The sequence below is a fragment of the Phoenix dactylifera genome, chromosome 1 (assembly GCF_051530095.1).
Source record: "Phoenix dactylifera cultivar Ajwa chromosome 1, Ajwa_hap1_PhDact_Kaust_v1.1, whole genome shotgun sequence".
Lineage (NCBI taxonomy): Eukaryota > Viridiplantae > Streptophyta > Magnoliopsida > Arecales > Arecaceae > Phoenix > Phoenix dactylifera.
This window is the reverse complement of record NC_143190.1, coordinates 64,871,812-64,895,168: the sequence shown is the minus strand read 5'-3', so window position 1 is coordinate 64,895,168 and position 23,357 is coordinate 64,871,812. Positions and strand designations below refer to the sequence as shown.

The 23,357-nt window shown below is 40.5% G+C and overlaps 2 protein-coding genes across 5 annotated transcripts; one reads left to right on the top strand and one right to left on the bottom strand.

The window, feature by feature from the left end:
* The first annotated feature begins 2,355 nt into the window (after positions 1–2,355).
* LOC103719667 (auxin response factor 11-like) lies at positions 2,356–7,430 on the top strand. Of its 4 annotated transcripts, none has more exons than XM_088709661.1 (15): positions 2,356–3,173; positions 3,265–3,380; positions 3,485–3,580; positions 3,707–3,763; positions 3,896–4,048; positions 4,145–4,229; positions 4,414–4,504; positions 4,621–4,785; positions 4,889–5,002; positions 5,074–5,146; positions 5,218–5,374; positions 5,474–6,090; positions 6,178–6,365; positions 6,457–6,628; positions 7,066–7,430. In XM_088709661.1, the coding sequence occupies exons 1-14, from the start codon at positions 3,119–3,121 to the stop codon at positions 6,623–6,625; spliced, it is 2,136 nt and encodes a 711-aa protein (XP_088565787.1). In that variant the 5' UTR covers positions 2,356–3,118; the 3' UTR covers positions 6,626–6,628; positions 7,066–7,430. The 4 variants fall into 4 exon arrangements, with proteins under 4 accessions (XP_088565787.1, XP_088565779.1, XP_008807236.3 ...); XM_088709653.1 differs by having other exon boundaries at positions 3,893–4,048; XM_008809014.5 differs by lacking the exon at positions 7,066–7,430 and having other exon boundaries at positions 6,457–6,978.
* A 153-nt stretch (positions 7,431–7,583) lies between these two features.
* Positions 7,584–22,476, bottom strand: LOC103719668 (PP2A regulatory subunit TAP46-like). The gene is made up of 9 exons (XM_088709675.1): positions 22,105–22,476; positions 21,829–21,951; positions 19,701–19,787; positions 19,417–19,521; positions 17,504–17,665; positions 15,337–15,372; positions 15,141–15,212; positions 13,728–14,008; positions 7,584–8,082 (listed from the first exon to the last, which is right to left on the bottom strand). The coding sequence occupies exons 1-9, from the start codon at positions 22,198–22,200 to the stop codon at positions 7,848–7,850; spliced, it is 1,197 nt and encodes a 398-aa protein (XP_088565801.1). The 5' UTR covers positions 22,201–22,476; the 3' UTR covers positions 7,584–7,847.
* Between the last annotated feature and the right edge of the window lie 881 nt (positions 22,477–23,357).

Genomic DNA, 23,357 nt, shown 5'->3' with positions numbered 1-23,357 from the left:
AGGACATGGAACATAAACTCCTCTTTCTAGCAGGCCCAACAACTTGGGGGGATGTGTACACCTTACCGAGTTAGCACTCCTCTGGTGAGCAGGTAGCCTTGGGCTACCTTTTAGATGAATAGGGCCACTCAAAGGTGAATACATAATCTCCAGATCCAACCCCCATCAATCTATTTGCCGATGACCTCCTGATGAGCCTGAGAAAATCCCCAGCCTTCACCTCTATCATGCCTGTACTGCTCGATACCCACCTGTCCACGACTTTCCCTGTAGAGATCGGCATCGGCAACACCCTCTTGGTTAACTGCTCAACAAACGCCTGCCGTTCAAGGTCCTCATCCCATCTTCTCTTCTCTGGTGTAAATATGTCACAGACCCTGCATCCCTCTAGCCAGCTGCCTCGAACAGGTGGGCCATCTACATAGCGGCAGGTCTGCCAACTATCTGTCCCCCACGATGTCGATGGCTCGCCCATCTCCAATCTCCTATTTGATATCTGAGGTCACCAAGGGAGCCCAAAAGCAAATCTCCCTTCAGATGAAGGAGCTACGTCGACCCACTCAGAAGACTGATGGGTCGGTTGGGCCCCCATAGTTGGCCCTTATCATGGAGCCCGAGATACTTGTCAACTCCAGAAGAAATCTGACTGTTAACCTGGTGGCAAAGATCTCCCGCCGCTCTAATAAAGAGTGGATCTCCAACTCACCACTGCGGGTCGACTAACATAACGTGTCACATGCTATAGGTGAACGCCCCGTTACTCCCCTGCCGCCCCCAAATGAAACTCCTGAACAGGCGCTCCAAGCACCACAACACTGCAATCGACACCAAGGTATTGGATAAGAGATAGATCGAATTGAACTGAGAACTGAATGTACCAGTGTAATCCTGCCTATCACAGACAGGACACTCGCCTGCCAACCCTCCACAGTCTTCGTCCGATGTCATGCTCCAGGGAGGCACAATCCTTCCTGCGGAGGCATCGGCCTATGATCCAAACTCCAAAGTATCTCAAGATTCGACTTTTTATGGTGCGACTTTTGCACTATAAAGTCTTCTACCATCGTGCATAGCTGTCATGTTATCCATTTTGAAGATGGACATTTTTCATCTATATTTATAATATATTTAGTATTTTTTTAGTATAATATAGAATATGTTATAAAAATTTAAAAAAAATTGTTCCTTTTTAAGATAAATGATAGGGTAGTTATCACGATGGTATGCTGAGGCAATCCAATATCATTCTTGAAAAATGACATCCTAATTGCATGATGTACAGGGGAAGTTGATTTGACGGAACCATCAGGTGTCGCAACACGTCGTATACTCATCATATGCTCGCATGCATCACAGCATTTGAAACGAGAAGCAATTCCATGGTTTTCTTTTCAACACTTCAGGATTTCCATATTTTTGTGCACCAAGGCACTCGAGCCGCCATGACATGGGACGGAGCCAGCATGAATTTAAAATTTAAAAAAAAGTCCACAGTTGTTGCTGGGTCTTAAGGCCGTGCAAGTTGGGTTCACTTTGTTTGGAACATTTAAAACGTTGATGAAAACATCATTAGTTTTTCCAAACGACGGTTGACATGTTTCCCTCAGAAAAAAAAGTTAAGCACGGTTGGTATTTGCCGTAGGCAAACGAGACCGAGTCGCATCAAAGGGGACGGAGAGCCGTGTGTCTCCGGGACGAGAAGAAACTCGAAACCTTGACCTTTCCTCGCCGTTGCCTTCGCCTTGGACAAGAAAAGCAGTCGAGTGCCGGCCTTCCCGGTTAATTAATGACGTCGGATTGATTGCCGATTACGATTTTAGTTTTTGACTCTCCATTGTTATTCACATAGCATGTATATTATCTAATTAATTTATTAAACAATCACTTAATTGGAGTTTCCCCACAATAAGGTATTTTACTTGGTATTTTAATATCAAATTCTCGGATAAAAATTATTTTTAAAAAGACTAGTGAGAGGAAGAAAGCCTCCCATGTTAAGATCCTGTTCCAACGTACGGAGACCGGCTCCGAGTCCCGTCGACGTCCACTTACCCTCTATCCATTCTCCACAGCCGTCCGATCTTCCCAGTTCCAACCCCGAAGCCTCGCGATTCGCAAAAGTAGGACCACCGGAAAGAAACAGGGCCCACCCAACAACGATGGTACCTGAGCCAACGGGCGCGATCGGGTGTTTCCCCGAGCGTAGCTTCGAGATTCGTGTAACGCGGGCTGTGGGGCCCAGATTGACGGACTGGGTTTGGTGGACCGTCTCGTTCGCGCTCTTTCCCACGTGGACTATGGAGCCCAGCATAATGTCAGAAGACGTAAATATTCTTCAATCCCAAGGTGCACCGCGCCCTCTCTTTCTTCCGTGGAATTTTTTTAGTCTAATCTTAGGTCACAGTGATGACCAAATATCTGCCGGGGGTTACCGGAGCGAGCAACCAACGCTGCCTGCCCACGGGCAGACAACGGGCCACTGACGCCGTCAAGTAGCCGTTGTATCTCCGTCACGTTTGTCTCCCGCGCCCGATGCTCCGACCGCGGGATCCCGTCAAGTTATTCCACGTCCCTGTCGCTGCCGTTACGGGACGAGACGTCAGTTGGCCTCGCGGTACGGTAACACGCTGGTGAGTTTCTCTTAAACCCACCCCCCGCCCCGCCCCTCCCTCCTTCGGAAGAGGCAGCCAACTAGCTCCGTGACAGGACAAAGAAGCCAAAGTAAAAAACGGTATTAGGGATTTGGCAACGGTGTTTCTCTTCGCTCTCTCGCCCTCTCTCTCTCTCTGAGCTCTGAGCTCTGAGCTTTTGGTTTTGGGGGTCTGGTTGGGTCTGGGGGTTTGGGAGGGGAAACGATTCCCGTGGGAGGGGTAGCAGCATTCAGCGGTTACGCGGGGCGGAGCGGAAGGGGGAGGGGGAAGGGGAAGAGCTTTTAAGGGTCGGGCCGTTCTTTTCTTGGGAGTCGCTTGGCTGCTGCATCAATGGGGTGAATTAAAGAATTTGGAAGGCGAGGGAGTGAGAAAGGAGGTATTTGCAGGCATTCGAGGTCGTAAAGGCGCGAGCTTGCCGACAGAGGAGGGTTGGAGAGAGCGCGGGGTTCTGGGAATCGAGGTCTCTCATGGCGTTTGTTTCGGCGTCTCCGGCGAGCCGGCCGAGCGAGACGCTGGAGGCAGGTGAGGGGCGCTAGTTCTTCTAAAGGTGTCGCCTTTTTGTTCTTTTGCTTTGGTGTTTTTTTTTTTTTTGATGGATTTTGCTGCTCTCTAGGTTGGGGAGAGGAGGGGCTGTACGAGGAGCTGTGGAAGGCGTGCGCGGGGCCGCTGGTGGAGGTCCCGCGGGGGGATGAGAGGGTGTTCTACTTCCCACAGGGGCATATGGAGCAGGTGAGGACTTCGGAGACTCTCTGCTCTTCTTCTCTTCTTGAATTGTTCCTGGTTCTGCGTTGCTTTCCCGGTCTCAGCAGTGGTGTTTCTGTGATCGTTTGTAGCTGGTGTCGTCAACGGATCAGGAGTTGGACCAGCAGATTCCCCTGTTCAATCTTCCTCCAAAGATCCTCTGCCGCGTCGTTAACATCCAACTAAGGGTCAGCCTATGTTTTCCTCTTATTTTCTGTAAGATTATTCCGGTTTTTGATGTTTATGTGGAGAAGGCAATGTTTGGTTCAATTATGTTGTACATATAAAAGCTCATCAATTCCAGTACTTATCAGGCCGAGCCTGAAACGGATGAAGTCTACGCTCAAATTACTTTACTCCCGGAAGCGGATGTAAGAATCTATGTGATCTTGCTTCGAAGTTCTCATTTGGATTTCAGAAAGAAGAATTTTTTTTGATAGTATGAAGTGATTTTAGTCGAGTTCTTGATGTAAAAATGGAAACTTTGGGTTTGATTCTAGCAGCAAAGCGAGCCTACAAGTCCTGACCCATGTCTTCCCGAGCCACGGAGACCGACGGTCAACTCATTCTGTAAGATTTTGACAGCATCGGACACGAGCACGCATGGGGGTTTCTCGGTTCTTCGCCGACATGCGACCGAATGCCTTCCTCCTCTCGTCAGTTCTATCTTTTCTCTCCCTTTGTTTCTGTAATCCGTTTCTGGCGTTCGGATGTTCTCTCATCTATTTTGGGTCATCTTTTTCTTGGGGCAGGATATGTCGCAGGCAACCCCGACTCAGGAGCTTGCTGCCAAGGATCTCCATGGTTTCGAATGGCGATTCAAACACATCTTTAGAGGTATATATCACTTCCTCGGTTGTCAAACGAATCCAAAATGTCTAAATTCTTGGGTCCTGCTCTGTTTTCTTGTATCTGATGGAAGAGAACTATTGAACTCTTCGATTCCAAATAGAATTGTTGATTGCTAATCTTTAGGTGTCATCTGTTTCTGTTCAATAAAAAAAACTTTCTAATTGGGTAGGTCAACCACGGAGACATTTGCTTACAACCGGTTGGAGTACGTTTGTAACTTCTAAGAGATTAGTCGCTGGTGATGCATTCATTTTTATGAGGTGGGTATCTGTTCGCGTGTGACAGGTTGCAGTGTTTTTGATTTCTTCTTATCCGCATGAATTCTAAATTGCAGTAGGATGGAGCAGAATCTGTTAAGAATATCTTTGTTCTACAGGGGGGGAAATGAAGAACTGTGTGTTGGTGTGAGACGCCTTGCTCGACAGCAGAACACAATTCCATCTTCTGTGATATCGAGTCAGAGCATGCACCTTGGAGTGCTTGCGACTGCATCGCATGCTGTCTCAACTCACTCTCTTTTCACGGTATACTACAAGCCCAGGTTAGAACTGTTGCTCGGGCTATGATAAATTAGGCATCAATGTTGTTTTCTTTGCTTAGTTTCGCATGCTGAGGAATTCGCGTTTCGGGTGTATATAATCCAGGATTAGTCAATTCATTGTCCGTGTTAACAAGTATTTGGAGGCGGCTAAAAATGGATTCGCAGTTGGGATGAGATTTAAGATGAGATTCGAGGGAGAAGATGTTCCGGAGAAAAGGTGATATATGAAATATTTCTGATTTTTATTGACCTTTCATCTGATAATATATTTTTACTGTTCTCTTACAGGATTACTGGGACCATAACTGGAGTTGGAGATATTTCTTCTCAATGGGCAGGATCTAAGTGGAGATCATTGAAGGTATTCTACCTTCTTTTCCTTGATTGATTTTTTTCTGTGCTTGTCGTGCTTATAGTGTCCTCCTGCTTTAGGTACAATGGGATGAAGCCACTAGCATTCAGAGACCAGAAAGGGTTTCACCATGGGATATTGAGCCATTTACTGGTCCTATGACTGCCTTAAATGTTACTCAACCAGTGTTTATGAAGAATAAGAGATCTCGCTCGCCCTTGGATCTCTCAAGTTTGGGTACCTAGGATGAAACTCTTTTTCCCTTAATTGTTCTCTTTACATCTTATAAATAACTGATATGTTCTTTTTCTCTTCATTTGTTCTTTTGGAGTACAGAAGCTTCTTTGGGATTCTGGCGTAGAGGAAAAACGCAATCGCAGGAATTAGGTCCATTGAACGCCACTGATGCCCAGACACCTGAGATGCAGGTTCTCTGGCCGCATAGACCAAAAGAAAGCAATGACTCTAATTTCATGAATAGCCATAGCCCATGCAACACAAGATTAGCAGATTGTTGGTTAAAGGATCTCCATTATCCACTAAAGAGTTCATCATCATTGATGGCAGATGTTTCTCTGAAGTTGTTTGGGGATGTAAATGGAGAGACAAAGGCTATCCATCCTTTGTGGCCGCATATGTCTGGATGCATGAATGAGGAGCCTTCATTGAGGTTGGGTAACAACACAGAAAAATGGAAGAAACCTGAGAGTAGCAGCAGTTGCAGGTTATTTGGGATTGATTTGGTCAACCCCTCCGGTGGCATTGAGACGGCAACAGTTGGCCATATTAGCTTATCAAGTTACGCCATGGAGGATCCTCTTCAGGTGACTGCATCGCTCGAAGACTCGGACCAGCACCCGGAGAAAGCACCCAAAGAGCCAAAACAAGAATTGCAGGTATCTCCAAAGGAGATACAACGTAAGCAGAACTGTTCTACGAGAAGCCGCACCAAGGTGAAAACAAATTCTCATGATGTGTATCATGCCTTCTCTGAAGTGTTTTGAAATGAAATGATGACACTGATTTCTCGATGATTAAAGGTTCACATGCAAGGAATTGCGGTTGGTCGAGCTGTTGATCTAACAAATTTGGAAAGCTACGATGACTTAATACTGGAGCTGGAGGAGATGTTTGAGGTCAAAGGAGAGCTACACCATCGGAACAAATGGGAAGTGGTATACACAGATGACGAGGGTGACGTGATGCTAGTAGGCGATGATCCCTGGCCGTATGTCTCTCTGAACCTTATGTTTTGCTGAATAATTGGATTCTTCTGTTACTTAGATGCTAAAGTGGCTTATAAATTTGAATGCTGGCAGGGAATTCTGTAAGATGGTGAAGAAGATATACATCTACACAAGTGAAGAGGTAAGAAAGATGAGGCCCAGGAGCAAGATATCTGCAGCTCCAGCATCAGAAGGTGAAGGTGGTGGTGGAACTACTAGTGCTGCTCTTCAGAAAGAGAAAACTGAAAGCGTCCAGAGCTGAACGGTAGTGGGTCTTTTAGTTTAGTCTTAGATTTTCCTTGTCATTCTATTGGTTGGGGGTTTTACTAACACAGTATTAGAAAGGACTTTATCATGCGTGCAAGCCATCGACAGGAATCATGCTAATATGCAGCTCAGTTTTTTTTGAAGAGCCTCGAACAAATTCGGGAAAGGGTGAAAGGATTAAAGAAATGAAGCTGTTGATGATTGGATACTTTCAGCAGCATTTAGTTTTTAGGAGAGAAGGGGGGTATTGTCAAAAGGAGAGGTGGGAAAGAAAAGTGGAAGGAATGATTTGGTTGTGAATATTATGATCTTATGGGATTATATATTAGCATGTTGTCTTTTTTTATATATAATTATTTTTCTCTTTTCTTTCTGGATTCCTCTGTTGTGAGGTATAAGCTCTGTAAATATATGATTACTTCCTGTGTGGTGCAGCGCCATTTGTAAGTGCTCGGACGACTAGGACGATCTTGTGGACTGTCGACGTTCTTGCAACTCGTGTTCTGTGTGTTTCGTAATCCATTTGATGGGGACAGAGACGAGCGCTGCTGGGTGCCTGGTCTCGGCTGCCTGGTCTCCGACAGCAAATATCGCCCTCGAGCTGTGCCAGTTTGGGCGACAGCATTGCTGTGCCGGAACAGTTGAGCCAAGATTTTCAACGCTCTTGCTGCAATATAATGGTTTGTTTGACATGTTTCATTAGAATGCAATGGTGCCAAAGATTCAGAGCTGCATCTTGTAAATCATGAACATTAAATTGGGGAAGTCTCGGGATGCTTGGGAATGCAAGCTTGTTCGTATTTTATACTGTAATGTGCCATGGCAAAGGTGGTCTTGCATCACAGTGTGTACCACCCAGAATGTAGAACTGTAGGCATAATGTGGTTCCAAGATCCCAATACAACATAAAGTATAGGTCCATCGCTCCAACTTAAGCAGATAAGACAAGCTGATTAACCAACCCTAGTCTCTCATAATTTCTAAACCACCTGAGAGTTTATGGTAAAACCTCCCAAGCAGTAAAATTTTGAGCTAATAGAATCTGACAGAGAGATTACATAATACAAGTAATACATAACAAATGTCCTTTGCCGACAAATTTGACATGGAATAAAACCCATAGTAGGGAAAAAGTATTTGCATAGCTCTAATTCTAGACAACCATGGGATCACAGTAAAATTTATATTACAAATTTCATGATGTTTAGCTACCAAATTTACCCACAAGGGGTGAGTTTCTTATTGCCTGCCCCACGAGGATGGTCATCCTTCCAATCATCCCATGCTCTTGCTTTCTCAACCTCAGCATCGTCATCCTCAGTTGCTGACCTAGTACCATCCCTGTGCCACGAAGAGTTTGCTTCCTCCATGAGCTTCGCGTTCATTTCTTGCCATTTATTCATCATCTCCATTTCACGTAAGCCAGCTTCTTCTATACTCATAGTGGGTAACCTATCAATCCCAGAACCCAGAGAGTCAGCACACCAACACTCGGCCATGCACATCTTGCACTTCATTTGCATTTAAAGGAAACAAAGAACAAACCATATAAGAAATATTGGACTCATGATATTAAAGAAATAGAGCCGGTTTCATGGAACAGGTGCAGAATCAAAACAGATGCAGGGAATATCGAAGGACTCCTGCAAAGATAAGCATGCGTGCCTCTTTCCTCAAAGAGAAAGTACACAATCTCAGAAAGCAAATAGAGATGAATATCATATCGAGATTTGCTCTGCAATAACAGGACTTGGGCCCATTGGCTAGCACCCCTATCAATAAGAACTTGCTCAAAGAAAGAGGTTCAGCGTTTGAACACTGATATTAGCATTCCCACCATATTTGTTGAAAAGAGTTTTATATCAAAATATCTCAAAATATTATAGAATAAAAAGAAAATATGTACAATATAAAATGCATTTATGCATGTAAGCACGATGAGCATAAAAGGGATATACAAACAACTACTAAGTAAAACAAGGCCTGGAAACTTGGCTTTGGTTTGAACTTCAGCCAAGTCTAAGTTTTGTTTGTTTAGGAAACTTCGACCGAAACATTAGAATAAAGGTGTTATCCCACTAGAGTCAACTCTGTTTACCTCCTAACTCCAACACAAAAATTGGGGGTTAGGGTCCATATTTAACAACCACCCATCCAAGAATTGGGCTGATCCGTGTCTAAGTAGGATTGAGGGGAGATTGAGTCAGGTGGGTTGGTTCTGGTTGGATTGGGTATGGACTGGACTGAGTTGAGGTCTCAAGCAAGTTCTATTATTTGGAGGTTCAATTTCATTCACGCCCCCAAAACTATTCAATAATGACAAAGCCTCGAGGTATAAATCATCAGCTTTAGAAGAATATGACGGACATTAGGATACATGCATTATATTCTATCTAGGTAAACCATCATTCAGCGCTTGGGCCGAATTGGGTTCACAGAAGTCAAATCTATACCTAACATATGAATGGCCAAGATGGGTAAAGTTTTAAAACACCCATCATGAACTCGAGAAATTTCATGGGTGTTTCAACTCACACATCCAAAGACCTCTGGTTCGATCGTGTCTGGTTTTGGGAGCATCAGTGACAACCCTATTTTGGAAGTTCCCTTCAGAGTTTCAAAATTTCAGTCATTTAAAAAAAAAAGAAAAAAGAAAAGTCATCCCACATGCTTCAGAGTATTTTGTGTTATATAGGTTCTTTTCATGTGGGTTCGACAATTTTAGGCTGCAGTTAATATTGCATATAAGGTAAAGTCTGTTGGTATTTTGTATAGTGAACACACACAAATAATAGATAGAGAGAGAGATAAACTACACTCCACTTGAATAGATCCAGAAACAAATCCAGTCACTTCTAGAGCCATCCAATCCCACACCAATCCCAAAGTAACAAGGGCCCGGTTAACAGGTTAACAGGAGCCGTTAAGGGGGGAAAAAAGGAAGCATTAATGAGCTGCTCATGCACTCTCCCCCTTTCTCTCCATTACAGCAATGCCATGTTTCAAAACTATTATTTGGAAGTTTAATTTCATTCATGCCCCCAAAACTATTCAATAATGACAAAGCCTCGAGGTATAAATCATAGGCTTTAGAAGAATATGACGGACATTTTGATACATGCATTATATCCCATGTAAACCATCATTCAGTGCTTGGGTCGAATTGGGTTCATAAAAGTCAAATCTATACCTAACATATGAATGGCCAAGATGGGTAAAGTTTTAATAGACCCATCACGAACTCGAGAAATTTCATAGGTGTTTCAACTCACGCATCCAAAGACCTCTGGTTCGATCATGTCTCGTTCGCGAAGCATCAGTGGCAGCCCTATTTTGGAAGTTCCATTCAGAGTTTCAAAATTTCAGTCATTTTTTTTTTTAAAAAAAGAAAAGAAAAGTTATCACGCAATGCTTCAGAGTATTTTGTGTTATATAGGTTCTTTTCATGTGGGTTCGACAATTTTAGGCTGTAGTTAATATTGCATATAAGTTAAAGTATGTTGGTATTTTGTATAGTGAACACACAAACATAAATATATATATATATATATATATATATATATATATATAGAGCGAGAGAGAGAGAGAGAGAGATAAACTACATTCCACTCGAATAGATCCAGAAACAAATCTAGTCACTTCTAGATCCATCCGATCCTGCACCAATCCCGAAGTAACACGGGCCCGGTTAACAGGTTAACGGGAGCCGTTAAGAGGAAAAAAAGGAAGCATTAATGACCTGCTCGTACACTCTCCCCCTTTCTCTCCATTACAGCAATGCCATGTTTCAAAAAAAAACTTACATTAATTGTTGGGACAACGACGCCACGTTTCAAAAAAAAAGCACATCATCAATGAAGTGTTTATTCTGCGGTGTTTTTGTTTATCGTCACGAACTAGGTGTTTATCCTGGGGTGTTTATATTTATTGACAAGGGATTAGTATTTACTCTTCAAGTGTTGCGATTTATTTCTAGAGGGGAGTGCAAGAAGGTACAGATGTGGAGCGAAATTGTGAGTTGCTTTCTCCCTTGAGTGTGGATTGATCCGTTTGCATTTACTTCCAAAGGTTTAGGTCTGCACGTCGAAAGTAGTTTCCCAAATCTAACTATGGAGTGGATCAGTCGAGTTATCAGAGTGTTTATTTTACACTACCTTATGTTTATTGCATCCGAACTTTGTGTTTATCCTCCATCCTTAATGTTTATCATAAGTGAGACTTGACCTGACCAAAGGTAGGGGTCGAGTTTCTATTTATCTTTGTAGTATTTCTTTTCATCCGCACAGTCTAAGTGTTTGTCCTATAGGGTTTGTGTTTATCCTAGAACGGTTAATGTTTATTCTTTCGATGTTTCTGTTTATTTCTATAAGGGAGTGAAGGTTTCTATTTATCTGCGACTAGTTTGTATTTACTCTTAAAAATTAATGAAGTGGATCTAGCGATTACTAAAGTGGCCAGTCTGCTGGAGAGAGTGCAGATCATACACTCCAACCCTCCCTACATTACAGTAGCGCCACATTTCAAAAAAAAAAAGAAGAAACACTCCTCTGCGATGCATCCCGTCCCATTAAGACTTCCTTTTTCTTTTTTACCCTTAACGGCTCCCATTAACCTATTAACTGGAGCCCTTGTTACTTTAGGATTGGTGCGGGATCGAACGGCTCTGGAAGCAACCGGATTTGCTTCTAAATCCATTTGAATAGAGTGCATTCTATCTCTCTCTCTCTCTCTCCATATATATACATATATATATAGGGGTGCAAATGAGTCAGGTCAGACCGAGTCCTGAGTGACCCTGATCCGACCGGATTTCTTGATCGGGTCCTAATTTTGGACCCAGACCCAACCCGATAAAAAATCGGGTCGGGTCGGATCCACGGCAGACCCAACGGGTCATTCGGGTCAGGTCCCTCGCCTCAGTCCTTTTTCTTACCACCCTCTCCAAAGCCCGGTCCGGCCGCCGCCGCCGCTGGGGCACTGTCCCTTGCTATCATCGGCCACCTGCACCTCCACCCCCCGCCCACCAGACCCTCTACCGCCTCACCACTCGCCACGACCCCCTCTTCAGCCTCCGCCTTGGCTCCACCCTCTGCGTCATCGCCTCCTCTCCGGACGTCACCTGCGAGCTCTTCAAAACCCACGACACCACCATCTCCAACTACCCCCAGACCGCTGCCGCCCACCACTTCGCCTACAACGCCACCAGCTTCGCCTTCGCCCTCTACGGTCCCTACTGGCGCTTCGTCAAGCACCTCTCCATGTCCGAGCTCCTCGGCCCCGGACTGTCGACCTCCTCAACCCTCAGACTCGTCGACCTCCGCCCCGTCCGCCACGTCGAGCTCCTCGACCTCCTGTGCTCCGTTCTTGACAAGTCGACACATCATTAGCCATCAGGATGGCGGCCAGCACGACGTCGCCGGGTCCGGAGGGGAGACCGAGGCTCGGGAGCTAGTGAAGCAGGTGGCGGAACTCCTGCGCTCCCATCTATTTTTCGTTCTCTCATGTCTAGTCTATGGCTTCTCTCCCACTCCCCTCAACCTAATCATTTCGCTTTTTTGTTCTGTAGCCGTAGCGGAAAAGAACTCACTGACATGCTGCGCTAGCTGCTAGCTATCTCTGAGCGGCCTGGCTGTGGTCTCTCTCTACCCATAGCCATAAATGCTCTGGCTAATCTACCTCATAAAGTGAAATGGGCATTTAATGCAAATTACGTGGTTGGTTGATCTACCTCACAAGTCAAATGGGCATTTAATGTAACATTACGTGTGGGGAAACCAGCACAGAGTCACAGAGAATGGATTTTTGACCAATTTATTTATTATTTATAGTAATACTTTAATATTTTATATACGGGTCACTCGGGTCGGGCCGGATTTGAATTCAGTAAATTCGGACCCGATCCGAAAATAGAATGGGTCCAATTTTAAGAGCCGACCCGACCCCACAAGTCTTCCAAAATGGGTCAGGTCGGGTCTAAGGGGGCCGGGTCAGGTTACGAGTCAACCCAACCAATTTGCAGCCTTACATATATATTACTCTTTCAACTTGAGTTGTTTTGGAACTTGATGCATTTAAATCTTTTTCTTCACTAATTACTATAACTCGAAAAAATACGAAATTTGGATTTTTTTTTCCTCATAATTTTGAGGTTAAATGGATTTTACTAGTTTTGTCATACTAGTTTATATACAAAAATATATTTTTGTTAAATTATTTATATTCTATTATTCATATTGGTCTTTAAAAATTATTGTAGTAAGGGTCCTTTCAAAAGCCTCAACCTGTGAAGAGTTATGTTTATCTACCTCCTCTTTAAACTCAAGAAAAAAGGTAAAAAAAAAAAAATACAAAAGTTGATATTACATAGCCTGTATGATTGATTTAAGAAATGATCCTAATACGATTGTAAATACCAAAAATACACTTACACCATCTATGATTGGTTTCAGTCATAATTGGACGATACCTTTGAAACTGAACTGCAACATGCCAGTTTCAGCGAAAACTGACTAGAACCTGAAACTGGGGTCAAATTGGGTTCGGTCATGCCCGAAACTAATCCATTTTAGACAACTTATAGTAGGACGGATGAAACTAGATACAACATAAAATGATGTAGCCTTGAGTTTAGTGAAGGATCTCATGGATGTGCTCAAGGAATTTTAAGTAAATAACACTTGCCACTAGACCCTACATAATTGGTACAAGGCTTAGTAAGATCCGACTTTGTTGTGCCAACAAGTGCAAATTTCACCTGAACAGTCCATTAGGCATATTAGGTTAATATCCACCAACAACTTGAGATCATACATTTGTCTGGTGTTCCGGTTTAACCCTCCTGTATGGTAGGTGTTTGTGGATGTCAAAATTCTTTCCAACAAAATAATGCATAGAAGTTGCATACGCTAATTCGGGTAAAGATTATTCTTTCATATTCTATGACACTGCATGAGCATTTTTTTTTGAGGGTGTATCTGTCATCGACATTAGGAAAACTTTACTCCAAATTGCGAAGATGGCTTCATCCCAAAATTGGAAAATATTTAAGCCAAAAAAAAGTTATAATCATTAAGCCTCACAAGAATTTTGAAGCATACCTGTAACTTGGTTGGAAGACTTGTGCTGCCAATCTTTCCCTCTCACTAGTTAATCTTCCACCCACAAGACTTGCGGGTCCAAAAATCAGAGGCTGGTGTTTGTGTTCATGTGCTTGTGAAACATTTGCTCTCCCTTCGATAACATCCTGAGCAAAAGTTGCACATGTGATGGGGTCTGCAGGTTTTAGAAATGGTACTTGTCTTGCAGCTTTGAGATGCCAAGTTTCAGCTCTTTTTGTACGCTCATCAAGACTCTCACGAGTTAATTCTTTGTCCCCTTCCTGCCATCCAATTTGGTTTACAATAACAATAATTTACCTTATGAAACAAATAGGAAAGTGCCAAAGGAAGAAAAAGATGAGTCACTAGTATGTAGAGCGGTGCAATCATAATCATACAATCATTCAAAATCAGTCACTTATTTTTCCACATCGTGCACATTACCACTACTATATTATATAATCCGAATAATAGAACTCCTTACATGTTAATAATCTCTCAGTACAATTGGCAGTCCCATCTGTACATCTAAATCAACCACCAAACATGTTGTTTGATATGGACATTTATATGCAGTAGTAAATTTTAAATAAGGATGGGGAAATTTATCAATAAGGGCCCAAACAAAAGTGGTGATTTTACAAGAGATGATACAAAAACTAGGCTGGTAGGGACAGACGGGATGCAAGGAACATGTAGAATGCACGACAAATCTAAGTGTTGTCAAGTGCATCAGTGACAGGCATGAAGCATAACAGAGTAAGAAATTAAGCCCTTAAAATAGCAACTGAAAAGGAATGTCATGGAAGATGGAAAAGGTACAAGCGAGGCTTACATCAGCATAATAGTGTTTAAATTAGCTTTCCAATATATGCAGAAATGATAATGAAGACTTTAATTATTTTTTATTTATTTAAAATGATTTTCAATTCAAATTATCATGGTATTATGTTAAGATGTAGATGGTACGATTCTGAAATTATTCTGTGAACTGTCCATGAAGTTATGCCTCATATTTCTTCCTTTTTCTTTTTCTTTTTTTAAATCATGAATTGAATCAGGTAAAGTCTAGAGGTTAAACATGTTGAACAAACATTGTACTTATCAAATAAGGCTAGTCAAAGTGGTTGATGTTAGGTTTATGCATCAAATGGCTGGCATAGACATGCTTACGAATGGCGTTGGGTCAAAATCAAGCTTGAACCATTTACTCAGGATATTGAAATGACTCCAAGATACAAGGTACTACCCCTAAAATTTAGACTAGAATATATCTAAAGTCTAAACAACACAGCAGCACCACTTGACCCCCCCCCCCCCCCCCCCCACAAAAACAAAAAAGAAAAAAAAAATCTAAATATGTAGGTAAGTAAATAAATGAATAAATAATAAAATTTTGTTGTGCGGTAACACCTTTGATTGTTTTTCTTTTACCGCAAGAAGCATCTCTTCTTCTTTCTTTAGCATGTCAAGGAGATCAAAAGCCTATAAGCAAAGAAACAGAATAGTTATGCATGCAAACATGCATTATTCAGAAAAGAAAAAAAGATAAAACATAATTCACACTTCATAAACTAACAACTCTAATAAAAAGTTTCAGCAAACCAACCTTACAAAGAGCTAAGGAGATTGAAGTTAGCCAAGCCTGCAGCATAAACAAAATGTATATTTAGATGGATGGACAAATTTTATGCAACAGAGTAAAAAAGTTCTAAAATTCAATATTTTGGAATACTTCATACCATGCTTGTGTGCGTGTGTGTATGTTTTGTAAAATTGTATCGGCGTGTATGTCTTAATTAGTAAGCAAAAAAAATACTCAAATCAAAAGAAAACAATAGAAGTGGTTTCAGATTCTTAAATGCTTGAAACCTGGCCATGAAGTGGTTTAGAAATGCATAAAGTCATGAAGATGCTACTAGACCTTAGTTCCATGTCGCATGGAGAAAGTCACAATAATCAAATATCACATGTATCTGAGTGTCCTATTGATCGATAGAGGGAAAGGAAAAGGAATTATTGGGAGACATAAGAAATGAAAACAGTCAATTTTAATCGTATCTTTTTTTTTTCAATACTGTATGCAATAACATGTTTTATCTTCCATCTTGAATTGATAAAGTGCTTGTTTGTTATTGAGTGTTAACTTATATAACAAGCAATTTACCATATAACTTCTCATTTTAAAAATTCCAATGATTATGACTTCTTTGATATGTACAATGAAAAGTATATGGTATAAAATTGGTGATGAATCCTCGGAAACTAAAGTGTCAAAAATATTTAATTGATTCAGTTCCACATTCTCTAAAATCCACAATCAAAAAATTTGATAAGTGTGCAAAGTGTTTGCTGCATATCTGACTCACTAACACATGCCAGCAGAGTTCTTAGATCTAGGTGCAAGATATCAGATAACATAATTTAGTTACTTGTATTAGGAACAGATACAAGATTGGATATGCATGTATGGTGTGGAACTAGAGCTCTATAATACATGGATAAATACATGCCTAAGATGTGTCTCTATAAAACCGTGCAATTAATTTACTCATTTTTGCTACTGCTTTCTATATGAAACACAGCTTTGTGGATTTTTTAATTAGAGGAAAAAGCAAGTTAAAACAATGGACAGGCATTTATTGTTGAACTAAGAAATTTTTGCTGAAACAATTACTGCATTAGAAAGCAGGTGCTCTGAAGGACCATAGTGTCTAGAAAGATTCTAATTGGGTGTGGCACAGTAGATAAATGATCCTGGCTACAAGAACTAGAGCGAATAACAACTTCATAGCAATAAACGCTGCTCATTAAACCTAGCGACTTCATAGCATTAACAATTAGAAGCTAAATCAGCTAATTTGACTGAGAAAAGATGAAGGCTGCCTCTTAAACAAGCTACTACTTGAGCTAGAACATGACCTCTCCTAATGCAGGTCTCAGCATCCTAATATGAGAAAGATTTTTGGTAGGTTTCAGAATAATATCCTTATGAATCACATCAAAAAAAGAGGTATGGTGCATAGAAGCAAGTTTGACACTAGCATGGTCAATTATACCAATGAAGATTTCTTGATGTTGAGGCAAAGAGTTCTGCTCAAAAAATATACAGCACTTGCATCTTAGATGGATATGACAATAGAAATTTTCCACCGGTCCTCGGAAAGATACAAACTTCCATTCCAAATATTTCCAGTACATCTTACACCAAATAGTGCAGCCAGTTATCAGTATGACTACTGTACAAAGCACAGCAATGGTAACAAACACAAACCTGAATAAAACATGCAGATAGACACTGCTGCTGGTGTAAATGGACCGAAAACAAAATGAAATTAATCCACTCAATAACAATGGCATAAAACAAAGCATTAGCTGACAAGCCAAAATAATAATAAAAACAAGTGAACATTTGCATCCTTTATAAGAGATCAAAGGTGAACGGTAAGCAGAAATCTTTTAAGGTCATGAAACAAAGTTAACATAGTACAAGTAAATATCAGTCCAAATTGTAAAACAATTTGGGAAAAGAAAAAAGAGAATTAGGGGATCTAAATGATTGAAAGTGTTTTACCTACAACACAATTAGAGGCAGATCGTGTTTAATAACGAAAAATGGGAAACAGTAGATAACGATACAGAAAGCAGACCATTCCAGACGAAGAAGTTAATTTAAAGCTTAGATCTGATTCTTCAAACACCTCAGGAGTAGATAGATCTGATTTGATAAGTTCATGTACAATTGGAACTTCTATTCGCAAAACATGGAAGCTAACCTCTCTTTCTTCTTCTCCATCATCATCCTGTGCATCCTCCTCCCCAGCTTCAACAGGCGCGGACAGAGCTGCTGCTCTCAATGACCGCCCCCGTCTCTCCTTTCTTTCTTTAATTTCTTGCAGCTTTGCTCCTGCAGCTCTCTGGCGTTTGAACCTAGCAATCTAACCCCGGTTGAACCAAAAGGAAACAAATTGTGTACGATCAGGATAGAAAGATATGTTGTGCTAACACTAACATATACTCCAAAACATCAGTTGCATGCAAACTTCTGTTCTAGAATAAACATGAATTTGTCACATGTTAGTTACAATAATAATACCAAACGAGTGAACCAATTCTACATTATGGGTCCCATTTGTTTATAGAGCTAATAGTTACCTGGTCATCAAGTGATCAAGAAAACAAACAAGCGTATGTTCAGATATATGAATTAGAAGATAATTTAGACCAAGATGTACAAAAGAGGCAGCAGTGTTCTCTGTAAGTTTGCAAGTGTATGAAAGAGGTACAAGGTACAGTCAACGGGGACCTTCCAAGAAATCTGTATATACGTGCTTTTCTGAGTAGAAATCCTGTAACATTTTACCTGATTGTATACCTACCAGCAGCATACAAGTAGCCCCCAATTCAGGCCACTGCACTAACCAACCAGCAAAGTAAGCATCACACACACTAAGCATGCCAAGTGATGATCTACACCAGCATAGCAACAGACAAACATTTAAGGTTGCTATAAACCTTAGACATTACCAGTATAGCAACAGGCAAATATCTAAGGCTGTTAAATACCTTATATCATATATGGAATCAGGAAAACTCCCACAGTGCCCTGTGCCCTGTGCCCTATGCCAAGCTTTGTACTATGTGGAAAGTCTTGTGGGTTGCTAGATCTGTTAGGCCAGAGGATGATTCAATGACAGTCATCACTTGGATCAGAGCATAGGGATACACCAAGTCTGCCACCCTTGTAAATTTATCCCTGGTGTGCAGCTTCCTATCTTTCCAAGCCACTCATGTTTACAGGGAAGATAATCAGTCATCTGACTGGGTTGCAGAGCTTGAGGCAAATAATAGACTGTAAAGACTGGGGAATTCTTGTTTCTTTGTCAGCTAATGGAGATATCAAGAACTGGCAGTTTTAGTGGCAATTTTATTAGCGGAGACTGGCCTGCCAGCCTATCAGAATAACAGCAGCAGCAACAACAATAAAAATCTTCCCTGTAAATATATGTGTCATGCTGCGCATGAGGTGGAAATGAAACTGACAATTCTAATCTGATCTTATCCAACTCAGACAGTGGATTCTTAACTTCTGAGTTGCTATTATGGAGTTTCCTATGTTAGGATGCCTATGCTAGATAATGATAACGCTTAGCCTACATACAAATTTGATAAATTCTCAAGTCTTGCATGAGCTGTTCTCACATTCACAAAATAGTCCATCATATAGTCCCAAGTTCCAATACAATGGCTTTTACCGAGCCAAAGTTAAGTACGTAGTGGAGAATAGATTTAGAGAGATAAGGCTACAGAGCAATTTGCATATTTCTTAGATGCATGGTGGTGGAATCTGCAACTGCACACAGCTTAAATTTTTTAACTTGAAGGCAATGTCCAAATAGCTTAACATACACGAAATGATCGGGAAAAAAAATCAGAATTTTCATATTATAAAGTAGGTCATTATAAATAACACATGATTAGGTTAACTAATAAAATGTGAAAGTTAACAAATAAGGTGACAGAAAAGGGTAGTGTAAACTTGTTACCCCTTTGTGATAACATATGGATCTGTCTAAACCTTAGAAGAAGCCAGAAAATAATAGACTGGGAGATAGAGAACCTTCTAAGTTGCAGTGATAACATATATAAATTTTTACCACATCATGGTGACAAAAGAAAAAAGTTAAACCTTTTTTGCCCGTTGAGCCGCAAAAGTATCTGCGCCTTCTTGCCTGAATGTCTCTAACTCATCTTCAGGTAAAAGCTCCAATGCCTCACAAATCGAAATGAACTCCTGTAATATACACTCATAATGATGAAGAGAACAAGAACATCGTCACCACATGCAAAAAACAATCAATATAGCTAAAGAAAAAGTATGTGGCAATGATGAATAAAACAATAGATGCTGGCTGCTGCCATTTACTAATGAAAAGCTTCCATGAAAACTTCATACATGGAATAAAAGCTAACCTTCAACTGGTCCTGGGATATCTTGAGAACTTGTATCCTATCATCTTGTGCAACTTTTTCTGTCAATTCTCCAAGATAAAATGGAACCTGGAGATATAGAAAAAATGTAAATTCATTAACCAATAGTTGCACAAACTTCTGTAAATATAAATTATTCAGGAAAAGTACATAATTAAGCTCATTCCATTATGGTGTAAATATTGAGTCATAGATTGGACTTTAGCTATTTGGTGGCCTGATGATGTCATTAGCTTTAGTTCATACACCCTTTAAATCCAAGAACCTGACTCTTGTGACTAAACTTCTGAAAGTTCACCTCTTTTTAAGGATAAAACAATTTAAACGAAGAAAGCTGCAAAACAGGAAATTCTTCCACAAGGAGGCAAGCGAAAATCAACATCATATTCCACAAGAAATATTTCCAACCCCCTACTTAATGAGAAGATCCAAGATCCACATGAGCAGAACGTAATGCCACTAACTTCAGAAATTATATTCATTATCAAATCAAATTGATTAACTGCAAGAATTTCTTGGATAAATTACCTTTGAGCATTCATTGAGTTATATTTCATTAGATCAACATATAAGTCCGCACTTAATATTTAACCACTTGGAAGGTCCACTGGGATAAATTGAGTTGTATAAGTCCGTTGGAAATTGGGATAATTATTTTTCGAAAATATCCTTAATTTTTTAGATAAAATGGGGCAAGGTTTTTTCCTTTATTGATAACATAATAGATTTTTTTACATAACTTTTCTAAAAAAAGTAGATGCTCGACCAAACATAAATTGTTCTGTAATGTACCACCTTTTCATAATCAATCAAATATATAAAAACTATTTTTCGGACATCACATACTCAGATATCAATTTTTTAAGAAAATATTTCAGCCGTGAACCAAACTAATCGTATACTTTGGTGAAGGGAGGAGGGGTCAGGAGGAGAAACACAAGTATCCCTATTCCCTACCCTATGAAAAGTGCTTCACCGCCCTGCGCCAGCTCCAATTGATGATGTCCACGCGACTCTCATTCATTGCATCAAACTTCATCGGCCACGGGGACTGGTGCTCTTAGCAAGGAATGGAATGATGCTGAGAACTGGCTGAAACTTAAGGCATTAAACCTCCAGTTTTACCAAGTGGCAACTCAAGTCTCTATTTGTGACCTCCCAAAGGAAATATTACTGTAAACTTAATCTTTCAAGCTTTTCAAAAATTCCTAAAGGAAATAAGACTTCGAATACATGGCTAAATTGAGGATTGAGTCCTCAACAAGGATGGTCCTTCCCACCAAGATAGAATATTGCCCCTTTCACAAAAGATAGATATCAGGTCTCCAACATGGAGGAGAAGTATTTGACTTGTGATAAGGTTAACAAACTAATGAAGCATGTATCAACCCCTAACACATAAAAACTTGCAAGTTTTGTCTTGAAAATACATGCACAATTATCCAAAAATCAAAATCACTTCACAGTCCCAACTCCAAAATGATTGCACCAAAACATGCACCTGCCTGTGTGCTGCTTCCTTTAAGTCTGCAATGTTCCAGAAGTTTTCAAAGCACTGATCCATAGGCATGACTACTAAAAAACTCTGCCTTCATCTCTTCAGAGCAGCTGCCCATATGTACCTACAAAGTGCAGCCTAAAATAAACATTTCCAAATTACCCCCTTTCTCGCCCTTCCCTCATGATTAAGCCAAGGCCCTAACCAAGAACCCTAGGCAATAAAATTGTCCACTCTCCACTCCCTCCCTCTAAAGCAGCAGCCTGATTGCATGGTATAGAGTAGTCAGATATTAATTCCCATAAAAGCAACTCCCTCATTCTTCCATTCTTTTTCCTGCTGCTTTGTTCTATTTCAAATCATAAGCCATCGTGTCTTAATACCGAAGCATAAAGGCATATCCAATAAATATATAGTACTATGCACTCTAGTTAATTATTTTCTTTTCAGGATTTTCTCATGTTACAGATCGAAGCATGTAAGGAAATTTAGGGAACCCATAGCAAGATTCCACAAGAAACATACAACCCATGACCAGTTCCCACCACCACCATTACTTGAATCGATAGAAAAGCTGAACATTTAATCAATCGTCGCCGAGATTAGATTTACCAGGAGATATTTCAGATTAGCAGTGCTGACATCATCCTTCGTCTCATTGGAGGAAAATAACCCCAGCTTGCTTACCATCTCATCGCAGCGGCGCAGGGCCACGATTCCCTTCCTCAAAGTCTCCTACAAACAAAAAATTGACAAAACAATAAAAGAACAACAATAATTACATCTCAAAATATAGTTTCTGCCCCCCTCCCCAAGAAATATATATTGCCAAGAAATCCAAGAAAGATGGCCACTTTAATCCAAGATTAGCAAAAGAAAAAAGATTACCTGATCGACGGAGGACTCCGTTGCCATGGAGTGGATCTTTCTTGCCTGCTCGAAGAGCGCAGGGAGAGGCATCTCCTCCATCGTCGATTCCCCCATCAGATCGAAACAAGAACGTGATCCCGAACGAAGGAAACCCTAGAAATCAGCCTCGAAGAGGATTTGGAGGCCAAAGATAACAGCAACGATGCGAGACGAACGCGCCGATGGATTGAATCACGGGATCCAGGACGAAAAGAGACGGGGACGAGCGGGAGCGCCAAGGAGTTGTGACGGAAGGAGCGAGATGAACGAAGCCTAACAAGTCCCGGTAATGCAACGAGGAAAGAAAAGGAAAGCACTAGAAAGGGAGGGGCGCTTTGACTCGGGATGGCCAACCGGTCCGCCTCCGAACCGGATCTTGACCCGACTGTAAGTCGGTGCCAGAAACAATTGTCAATTTATTAAAAAAAAAAGTTTTTTTTTTGTACGAGCACCTTTTTGTAAATTTGTATTTATTTATATACGATTATACATTATTATTTTTATATAAATATTTCTAATATAACGGGTTGTTTTAACACTATTAATAAAAATTATATTTATTTTAATAAAAAATAAATTTTAAAATTACTTTTTTGTCTCCCATCGCAACCTACAAATATTTTTTTTACACATCTATCCATTAAACATATTTTAGTTATTTTAATTTAGAATCGTTAATTTTTAATGACGTTAAATAGCATGAATACATATGAAAAATAAAAATAAAAAAAATAGAATAGCAAAACAAATATTTTACGAAAATATATAAATATAATTTTTAAAAATATATTTATTTAAAATTTGATAATTAGAAGGATATTTATGAAAAAAATAGAAGAAGAAACAATTCACAAGGGCAAACCTCGACCAACTCAGCTTAGAAGTCTCATAAGATAAGATATTGCGAAAATAATTTCAACATTAGAAATATTTGATACCTCTCATATAAAATAAGCTTATCATATTGTGAAATATTACTGCATTGGATTGAACTATGTCATTTTGTCATTGATATCGTCATCGTGTGTATTCACTTGACAAACAAATTTGTAATGTATATTTGTCATTTTTTTGTCTCTTTGTAAGAGGGAGGACGAGAACCATGAGGAATGAAATTAAGGTCTAATAAAATTAGACCCACTACTGCCAGCCATCGCCAAGTACATTAACTGTTGTGGAAACATAGAGAGAAGGATCCCCACCGGCTGCTTCATTTGCTAGACCAGTTTCAA

Coding starts and splice junctions, on each gene's coding strand:
- LOC103719668 (XM_088709675.1), bottom strand. CDS start 22,200: ATGGGGGAATCGACGATGGAGGAGATGCCTCTCCCTGCGCTCTTCGAG. Junction 15,213..15,336: donor TCTCCTTAGCTCTTTGTAAG/GTTGGTTTGCTG, acceptor CTTTGCTTATAG/GCTTTTGATCTCCTTGACAT. Junction 14,009..15,140: donor TAAAAGAAAAACAATCAAAG/GTGTTACCGCAC, acceptor ATTGGATGGCAG/GAAGGGGACAAAGAATTAAC.
- LOC103719667 (XM_088709653.1), top strand. CDS start 3,119: ATGGCGTTTGTTTCGGCGTCTCCGGCGAGCCGGCCGAGCGAGACGCTG. Junction 4,505..4,620: donor GATGCATTCATTTTTATGAG/GTGGGTATCTGT, acceptor TTTGTTCTACAG/GGGGGGAAATGAAGAACTGT. Junction 5,375..5,473: donor CTTGGATCTCTCAAGTTTGG/GTACCTAGGATG, acceptor TTTGGAGTACAG/AAGCTTCTTTGGGATTCTGG.